The sequence below is a fragment of the Perna viridis genome, chromosome 4 (genome assembly GCF_037379345.1).
Source record: "Perna viridis isolate PV_CMFRI_1.1 ecotype Kerala chromosome 4, ASM3737934v1, whole genome shotgun sequence".
Lineage (NCBI taxonomy): Eukaryota > Metazoa > Mollusca > Bivalvia > Mytilida > Mytilidae > Perna > Perna viridis.
In genome coordinates this window covers 38,484,639-38,494,832 of record NC_142448.1, presented here as the reverse complement: position 1 = coordinate 38,494,832, position 10,194 = coordinate 38,484,639, and the positions used below count along the sequence as shown (strand labels likewise).

The window sequence follows — 10,194 nt, the reverse complement described above, 5'->3', positions numbered from 1 at the left end:
TTGGATGTCAGCATGATTGAAGTCAAGCAATGTTTGTAGATATCTTATGAAATGTTTTTGCAAGCGATGTAAGACCCCAGTATCTAAAATATTGAATAGGTAGTCGTCGGCCGATTGTAAGCCATGACTACTCTGGCGAAGTTTCTCTCTTAGTATGTGAACGAGGATTTCTATTAACTTAACACTTACTATTTTGATGTTTCATGGTTAAAATAAGGAGAGAGTCTTATATATATATTACGAGAAATCAATATTTATCCAATCAAATCATTTTTTATTATAAGACGTTTTAACTCGTTCACAATCATATCTGATTTAAATGTGTGTTTTTTTACACCTCTCAAAAATGATCGAACATCAGCTTGAATCAGGATTGGAAAGTATTCCGGTTTAAGTAGGTGAATAAAAAATGCTTTATATATAACTCTAATATTGTACAATTCATTTAAGCCATTACATACTCCAACATAACATGACTTTCTCCCATAACAAGAAGCATAGTCTATAAGATAATTATTAACGCTTTGGCAAGGTACGTCATAATCACATGGATCTACCACGGTTCCGTTTCTTTCAAGCAAACATGGTGGCTCTGCTCCATGTACATAGTCTAAGTCTATAAGTTTTATTGAGCCATTGACCATGAGAAAATGACTTTCTGCGTTGAAATCGCCTAATATTAAAGGCCCAACCTGTGAATGTTGCAAGTAACTAAGTAAGTAGGCTAACCACAGAGCATGATTAAGTCTTTCTGTGGTGTTTAGTTTCAAACGAGTCACGTTGAATTCCTCCCCGTATTCATAGACTGCAGTTATACCACCACTTCTAGGATGTTGTCTAAATTCTTCTGACTTCAAATATCGAACACAGTAGCCCATCATTTTTATAATTGCTGGATGGTCAAGCTGATCCCTCATAAGGATTTCTTTCAAAAAAAGCAAGTCTCTATAGTCGGTACTTATGTGTGGTTTTTTGCGGAGGGAAAGTTTCTTTATCACAACTTTATGTCCATCAACAAGACCAATGTCTACGACCTTTGACCTTCCACCACCAACATCACGCTTGATTATTTTTATATTACCAATATTATCACAATTGAATCGGTATTTAGGTGTATTGCCTTCATAATTGAGCTTTGTACTTCGTTCTTCTTCCGGTAAACTCCACAATAACTCTCTGCCATTTGTTAAACTGTTTCTACCATGATGGTTAGTGAATATTGAAATTGATAGGTAATAAACCGTGATGAAAATCAGTCCTAAAAATCCAGTTTTCATCCAAAAGGACGTTTTCATATACATTTCTGTATTTGATAAGCTCAAATCAGTATAGTTGGTGTACTGTTTCAAAAGGACTTCTATAAACAAACTGAAATAAAAAATAGACTGACTTGCATTAAAACTTTTTTTAAACTTATTCTGTTAGAATGTATTTTAATTTTCGTTTTATGGCGAACAAATCTGTGATAGGTAATTTTTTTTTCAATAATCCATCTGTGTGAGTCATTCTCTTTTATTTGTGTCTCAACGGTATTATAGAAAGCAACAATTTGATTGGTTGATTCGGTCTTACGAATTATGAATCATTATTTGTATACTACCTACCTATTTACAACTCAGAAATGTGTCTACTTAAATAGTCTAATTAGGACACAAAAGCTGTTCATTATATGTTGCGTAAATTCGAGGACAAGCCGTCTAAAACTCAGAGTCAGATCAAACACTGTAAAAGAAGTCAGACTTTATGTAGAAATTGGGGAGAACATTCCCAAGGACTGTTAACTTACAATTAATAGCGCCCTAAACGACTTCCTAAAAAATCAAATAGCCAGCATAGAAGTCGTCCGGTCACGCTTACAAAAGGCTATCAACCAGGCTAGCAAAAACAAATACGAATGACTCTAGTATGATTTTCACTTTTCTGTGCAAAAGAATCATGGACAATAAACTGTTACACCTTGATAATAAATTCTAACACAGTTCCAAGCCATCAGAAATGCAAACTATTATTATCTGACAACAAACCTACAAAAAAGGCGTTATATACGTCAACGAGTTTTCCATTTAACAGAAATGAACCAGTATCTGAAAATAGACACAACTCCGACACTAGCCTAAATTCTAATTCAAACCAATAAAGATCTGCAAAACTACTTGTATAAACTTGCAGTCAATCTCACTGATCTAGACTGATAACTTAAACAATCCCGATTCTACAAAAAAGTCTGATTTTTTTTATCAACATTTATCAAAATAATTCTCAGCAATTGTCTCCTTAAAGCCAATGACTACCACCAAACGACACTGGTTCACCTTGAGGAAAAAAACATCCAAACTTCTACATACAAACTAAGACATATATCAGTGTATTTAATGTGACGTAATAAATTATTCTAAAATATTTGTCAGCTGATTCTGTAATATTTATTTAATGATGCTCTAAACTAACTTTAAATTTTTACCAAAAATCATTGTATATTGGATCTGATGTCAGTCTAACAGGACGTGATCTGTAGTAAAATAAGATAAAAATATGAAATTACGCGAGTCTTTGCAGAAATACACTTTAAAAATATTGCGCCGTATCAAAAACGTATTCTGACTTCAAGCATAAAATAGATAAAATCTAGCCACATACCATACATTTGAACTTCCTTTAACAAAAACGTGCCAAAAATAATACAAAAAGCATTGTAGTCTAGAAAAGTTCCGTTCTTTTTTTATACATATACGTCTTTCATGTTTACTTATGATGTAAAACAATCTTCATTTTAAAATTTACAGATGGTGCGCCAATGTTTATTCTATCAATTAAGGTTGTCAATAAGTTTTTCATAGTGTTTACTATATGTTGATAAAGTTCAAAGGTTATACAATGTTCTTCAATTTTGCAATACAATAAAGTGAACATTGATTTCATATGATTTTATTTTACATTTGATTTGTTTGACAAGCATGTTATATTGACAGAATACAAGTCAGTAAAGGTTTGGATTGAATCTAAAGTCGACAGGGAAGAAAATTCAAGACTATAGACATTCCTTGTGTTATCCAACACAAAACTCTATAAAAAGTCTTTAAGTTTCACGGCCAAAATGTGTATAAATCCAGACAATAGTTGACTTTGATCTTTTATTAAGATTATCAAACATGTAATTATTATTTAGGGAGCAAATTGGTTTGCTGTTCAGTAAAAATCTACGATATTAATAACATACATGTACATCGATTGTTGTGATTGAAAAGATTATCTCTCCTTTAACAGGTCTTTTGTTTCAAAAATATACTTTTATTTTGATACAACCATTTTGTTTTCTAAATTTGTGTCCACATTAACTTGTTCCTTATTTAAATTATTTCTCCATTCTCTCGCTCGCTGGCATGTTGAAATTTTGATTTAAGTAGCAATCTTTGTAAGAATCATGCAAAATCTGAAAAATGTAATACACCCCAAAAAAGGCTACATATTTTTATTTTTGTAATTAAGTTGTCTTATGCGTCTATATTGTGAAGTGTGTAACTATTCATTCATATCTGCCTGCTCTTAGGAGATAATAGACATAGAAAAAACCAATAGATTCTATTGTATTAGAGTGTCATTTACAGAGTTATCTCCATTAATTTTGAAATCTACAGTGCATTTTATATACTTATTTTCTCCTATGAACATGGGCTGTATGAAAAACCGCATGTTACGTTCTGTTTACTATGACATTTTAAACAAAATATCAAAAATAAAAATGTGTAGGCTTTCCAACCATGAATCAGATTTTGCATGATTCTTTTGTGGAGTGCTACTTCACTATTTTGAGTGAGGAAATAAATTAAATCACTCTTTACTGAAAGAGAATGTACATATTTTATTTTTACGATTTAGAAAACAAAATCTTCCTATATTTACACATTTGTTCAATTGATGACATTAATAAAGTCAGAGTACTTTTTTATCAATTCAGTTACTGCGCATTGAAATAAATACGAATATAATATCAGTTACGTGTTCGTGTATAAGAATACAGATATTATTTGCATGTGATGCTTACAAAATACATTGACAAGATAAGAACATGCAAGTTGGTGAATATATTGCAATTGTTTCCTCTAGTTTTAGATTTTGCAACGGTAATTACCACAAGCCCAATATCAAATATTGACCTTTTTGTAATACTTAAAAAAACCGCATGATACAAATCTCATTACAACACTGATTATCTTTACCAACGTGACGACCGAAAACAAATAACGATCAAATTAGAACAAAAACAATCCTTTTTCGGCCTTTAAACGGTGGATATTCCAAATGTACGCATAAGAACCCCTTTACAAATATTTCTTGGTCAGAGATTGTCTTCATTTATAAAGGCTGTAAAGGTAATGTTTGACTAGAACAACATCAAACAAGCACGAAATATCCATTTCATTTCGACGTGGAATATTTATGTGATTTCATGGCGTTTAAAAAAATCAACCTTATCATGTTGAACGTTGGCGTTATTGACGACTAGACGAGAAACGTACACCTTCATCCGTACTTACCTAAAACTTTGACTAATGAGCATGAGAAATTAATCTCTTTTTTAATCACCAAAATGCATTAGTTCTTAGTTCAAACGACAAGCAGATAGAAAATCAAATGGTGCGTTCAACTAAACATCTAAAGGTGGGCCAGTAATGAGAAAAAATGTGAATTGTTTCTTTCCTTTTTTTTCCTCGTTCAATTCAAATACTCTTTTTGTTCATATTGTTCAAGCATAAGCAAATCTTGATATAAAATATTTACAGATACAAAACAACATTTTCATGATTGAATGCACTGATATATTAAGTAGCTCTCTTTGTAAGAATCATGCAAAATTTGAAAAAAAAATGTGATACACCCTAAAAAAGGCTACCTATTTTTATTTTTGAAATTATGTTGTTTTATGGGTCTATACTATAAGATGTGTAATTATTCATTCAAATCTGCCTGGTCTTATTAGATAATCAATATTGAAAATCCAGTAGATTCTATTGTATTTGAGCGTCATTTACAGAGTTATCTCCTTTCAGTTTGAAATCTACACTGCATTCTATACAATTTTTATCTCTTAAGAGCACGGGTTATATGAAAAACCGCATGTTAATTTCTCTTCACTATGACATTTCAAATAAAATATCAAAAATAAAAATATGTAGGATTTTTACTCATGAATCACATTTTTCCTGATCCTTAGCCGGAGTGCTACTTAATCATTACTCATTGTTGAATGATGACTTAAAAAAAAAACTCGAAACTGTTTCATCCAATTGAATTTAACTATAAGCTTTATGATTTCTAAAACCGTTAAGTTTATTTAGTTTTTATTCATTGATCGATGACAATACTGTTAAAAATTCAATAATAATATTTGACAGAAACATAAGTCTCGTGTATAATCACAACTGGCAAGACTCGTTAGAAAGTATTTCAATAGAATTTTTTTAGTTTCCAGCTATACATGTCGGCTAATTAACGACTTTGTTTCTTTGTATTCTTAATAGATATACCTAAGGGAACACTTTTATATACTTGATAATTGTCATTTATTGTTGCGATTGACAGTATTTTGTCCTTTCATTGACATGAAGCAAAGGTTGATATATATATAAAAAAAGAAAAAAAAAAAGAAAGAAAGAAACAATATATACTGATAGAAAAAGCTGAGGACGCATACCTTTTAGAGCTATCTAGTCAATGCACCCAGTTTGTAGTGGAGTCCGGGTTGCTCTTTTCTTTTCGTCTTTTTTTTGCACGTTATATTGTAATTAATTCATGTTGTTTGCTGTGTATGCCTTTATTATTTTTCTATTTTGTGTCCATGAATTTTTTACTTTTGATCACAAGACAACTCTAATCTGGGTTCCTTTGACTTCTCTTTTAGTAAAACAGGCCTGACTTGGGTTTTACCAAAGTAATCTTACTTTTTACCCAATATTTGATTCGTCCCTTGAAAGAGTAATCAAGGGAACCAAGGTCATAGCGGTGATCAAAAGAATATAATCCAGGGACAAAGACCAGACATGAGAAACAGACATACACAACAAAGTACATAAAGTAACCAAAATCATACATACAAAGTAACAAAAGCAAATGAGCTACTCGGACTCCACTAAAAACTGGGAGCATGGACCAGGTGCACCGGTAGGGTAAGCGTCCTCTGCTTTTCTAGAAACACCCGCCGAGTTGCTCATAAAAAGTCCAATTATATTATCAAGTTATCTGACTGGACAATATTAGACCGGAGAAAGATTTGAAAAATATCTTAAAGTGAGTTTTTTATAAAGAGGACTCAAAGCCAAATCTAGCATCGGTATGTTCTAAGGGTGTCAAAGAAGCTACATTAGTCTATTTATCATGAGGAATCGGTAGTAAGGCTGTTATTGTTACTGTAAATTGATGTAATCAAATACAATTTCAAGTAATTAACACAACAAATAAATTAAAAATGTAATCATTTTTTCTGTTCTATAGAAATAGTTGCTTTCATATTGCCGAGAGGCAAGTAGTTGTCTACAACTTATACATTGGGGAACAGAAAAAAAACTTAAGAAATAGGCAATATCTAATATATTTAAAAAAAAAAAATAAAATTTGGTGTCTGCACTATTTTTCGTGTGAAAAGTAAATGTTCTGAAATAAACTGAATGCTAGCTGTTACAGGAGACGTGATACATTCTTTTTTTCAATTTTTGGTTTATTTGATTTATTACACCTAATATATATATATATAGGTCTGAAAAATTTCCAACGCTGTTAGAATTGTCAAATTTGCGATGCAAATTTTTGGTCGTTCCCTCCGCGGGACTCGGAACTTGTACCGCTGTGACATCTATGGCAACACCGCCTGCACAAAGTCCAGGGCCCTAGACCACTCGACCAGCTACGCTATATATAAATATAGCTTTCGCTGGCCGGAATATAAATATAATAAAAACGCCCCCCTTCTAGTCACTTACGTCGTTTAATTGGAGATAAATTGATTGTAAATCGACGATGACCCAAGCCATACGAATTTTAATTAGCCATGTGGTCAAGTGACCGTCTTTTGTCATTGGTTCTCAATTCCGAGATCGAGTAGTAGAAATGCATGGGGCTTCTGAATTTTTGAATGATTTTATACAAGTGAGATTGAAAATATTACAAGTTTTGGTTTGCCAGCGAATATATATACTTACAGTTGTATTTAACTTTTACATATGTGAAGACTTATTATCCACAATGGGACGACACTACTACTGTTCGAAGATTACATAGGATGGTTTCATTTTGTTGTGTCATGTAAGATAGAACTTTTTTCATAAAGTAAATTAAATTAATATTCTAAGATTTAAACTGCTCCGATCTCAATCTTCGATGAAAATATTGATTTCAACCCTTTTTTTACGTTACTTCTGACAAATGTACCAGTAACAGGGAGTGTAATATTAAGTCCCTGTAAGTACGGAGGATAATAAGAACATGCTGTTATTTTATTGGTTTTTGATCATTTCATTTAATAACCAATAAGGGTTTCGTACTGAACCTTCCTCGTGTTCTAACCCTATTGGCTAAAATTGAATAGTTTAACTGATAAATAAAAAATATTGTCCGTACCAGAAAAGCTCCCTTAAACCCACCTAGGGTCTCCTATTATATACTGTGTATTGTGTCAAATTCTCCATGTTAATTGTTTCATTTCAAAATCCATAAGACAAAAAAAAATTAATTAAATTTCAATTATTACCGAAGTCATACACCTGTGTCAACACCTGTGCCATGGGTCGCCGAAGCATGTAAAGATAAATGAAGCCGCGTACGCCATCTCTTGATCATAATTAAATTTGAGCATTTATAAACAAAAAGGAAACGAAAGTTCGACACGTACTATGTCGGTCTTTCATCGTGCCCCCATTTAACCGAATTTCTTGTGTCATATATCAATAGAATCGGATTTAAATAAGGAATCTATCTGTATCTGCCGAAAAAAAAATTTGGGATAGTGAAACAAAATAATCGCCGACTTAGACAGATTAACAAATTTCAACGCACAATATATTTCTAATATGATTTTTTTGGCTAATCTGACGATTCATTTCTTTCTCAAGCAAAATTTGGGACACAAAATTCAATTGTGTGTGACAAAATTGAATTTTGTCACAAAGTCTTTTTTGTATGTAAATTAGTTTTATACTTTAAATTTTAAAAAAAATCTTTTAAGTTGCATTCTACAGTAAAACTGCTTTGAAATTAATAAAATTGTTATTATAAGTTTTCTATGAGATTTGTTTGATAAAACAGGTTTTAAAATATGCTATTTTTCAACTTTCGATTTATTTGGGTTCCCCTGGTGAATCACGTGATCATTTCCTGACATCTTTCAACTCAATTATAAAATGCTTTTGCCCGACCTGTTAATCGCAACCAAATTTGTTAAAATTTGACAAGATAATTTGTATTTAAATTTTATTAATTTCATAGCAGTTTTACTGTAGAATGCAACTTAAAAGATTCTTTTTTTAATTTCACTTAAAACGGTCTTAACCGTCCTGCGTCGCTCGAAATAATCGGAAACCTGCGTCTACGAGACCCGCTGTCACTCTATATCCAATGAGACACCATCTTACAAAATCGTGATGAGAGAATTCATTCCCATAGCAAAATGATACCGAAAACTAATTTACATACAAAATAGACTTTTGTGACAAAATTCAATTTTGTCTCACAAAATTCTTTGGTGAAAAATTCAATTTTGTCACACACAATTGAATTTTGTGACACAAAATTGAATTTTGTCCCACCAAAGTCAGTTGTGTGACACAGAATTGACTTTTGTGACACAAAATTGAAACTGTGTACCATGTTAAAAATTTTGTTAATCAGAATTCATTTTTGTTGAACGAGATTCACTTTTGTCTGTACAAAATTTAATTTTGAGTACAAAACCACAAGAGTCCCATTCGGCGCCCCGTAGTATCTAAACATAGTAATTTCTATAAATATATATAGTCTCCTTTAAAATATGAATTTTCGCGGTTGCTAATTTTTGCAGATTCTGTCGAGTGATCATATTCTCATGTATCAATTTTCGTGAATTCAAAAAATGATAAACGTTATTTAATGTTAAAAATTGAATTTCGCGTGTACTCATTTTTCAAGGTTTTCTGTTCAACGCGAAAATAGCGAAAATTTAAAACGTTTACAGTATATTTTCAAAAACTACGAAATTTCATCTCAAACGGGATTTACATGCGTATATAGTCGACTGAAAATATACCAAATGGTTATATTGCTTCTGTTTTCGTGGAGCATATTAAATGTAAGTGTTAGTAAGAATCAGGCAAAATGGAAAAAATCAGAAACATGTATCAATGTCAAAACCCAACTGATCTGACAATGTGATTTCGCTCCAGGTTACTTTCTATATTCAAGACCATTTGGTTTATTTGATCTATGCATCACTGGCTTTGCGCAAAAAATTTGTCAATAGAATCTTATTAAAGAGAGGTTTTTGACAGAGTTATCCGCCCTTAGAAAGTTCATTTTCAGTGCTTTTCAATGAAATTGTAACTCTATTGTCCAGCATGATATGGAAAATCTTGTCGGTTTTTTTTTATTCTAATGGTGAAAATAGTCAAATGACACTACCAAAATTATGTGTTTGTTTATATCATGTTTCACATACTGCTTGATTCTTACAGGGACTGGCACTTAATGCATACTACCAACCTACCGTACTGTCGAACTATCCAGAACGGCCGTATACAAACAAGGACCAGTTTATCTCATGTGCATTCCTTATAAATGATATAATATGACATGCTTCGAGTTTGCTTAAAACAACTTTGATTAAGTAACTTCCAGATGGCGCGAAAACAAATATGTCATAAAGCATATTTGTCCATTTATATCAGCATTAAATTAAAGTTTTTGTATTAATAATAAAGATGAAAGATACAAACATTTTTTGCAGTGAATTGATTTCACTAAATATATTTTAATGCTTAACGAGTATGATATCCCTTGCCTTTGAAGAATATCGATCTATAAAAAAAAAAAACATAAATGGAACGATGATGTTGGAATAGAAAAATGAGCATGCGCACTGCTGGTTGAATATAAATAAATCTTGTGCGATTCAAAATTAAATAAATATATTGTTACATGTTGTTGTGTAGTGTTTGTGAGGCAAACTACCGA

At 31.7% G+C, this 10,194-nt stretch overlaps 1 protein-coding gene across 1 annotated transcript; it reads right to left on the bottom strand.

Moving 5' to 3' along the window:
- Positions 1–254: 254 nt before the first annotated feature.
- On the bottom strand, positions 255–9,750 carry LOC148620007 (extracellular tyrosine-protein kinase PKDCC-like). Its single transcript, XM_088577076.1, has 2 exons — positions 9,728–9,750; positions 255–1,368 (listed from the first exon to the last, which is right to left on the bottom strand). The coding sequence occupies exon 2, from the start codon at positions 1,299–1,301 to the stop codon at positions 255–257; it is 1,047 nt and encodes a 348-aa protein (XP_088433202.1). The 5' UTR covers positions 1,302–1,368; positions 9,728–9,750.
- Between the last annotated feature and the right edge of the window lie 444 nt (positions 9,751–10,194).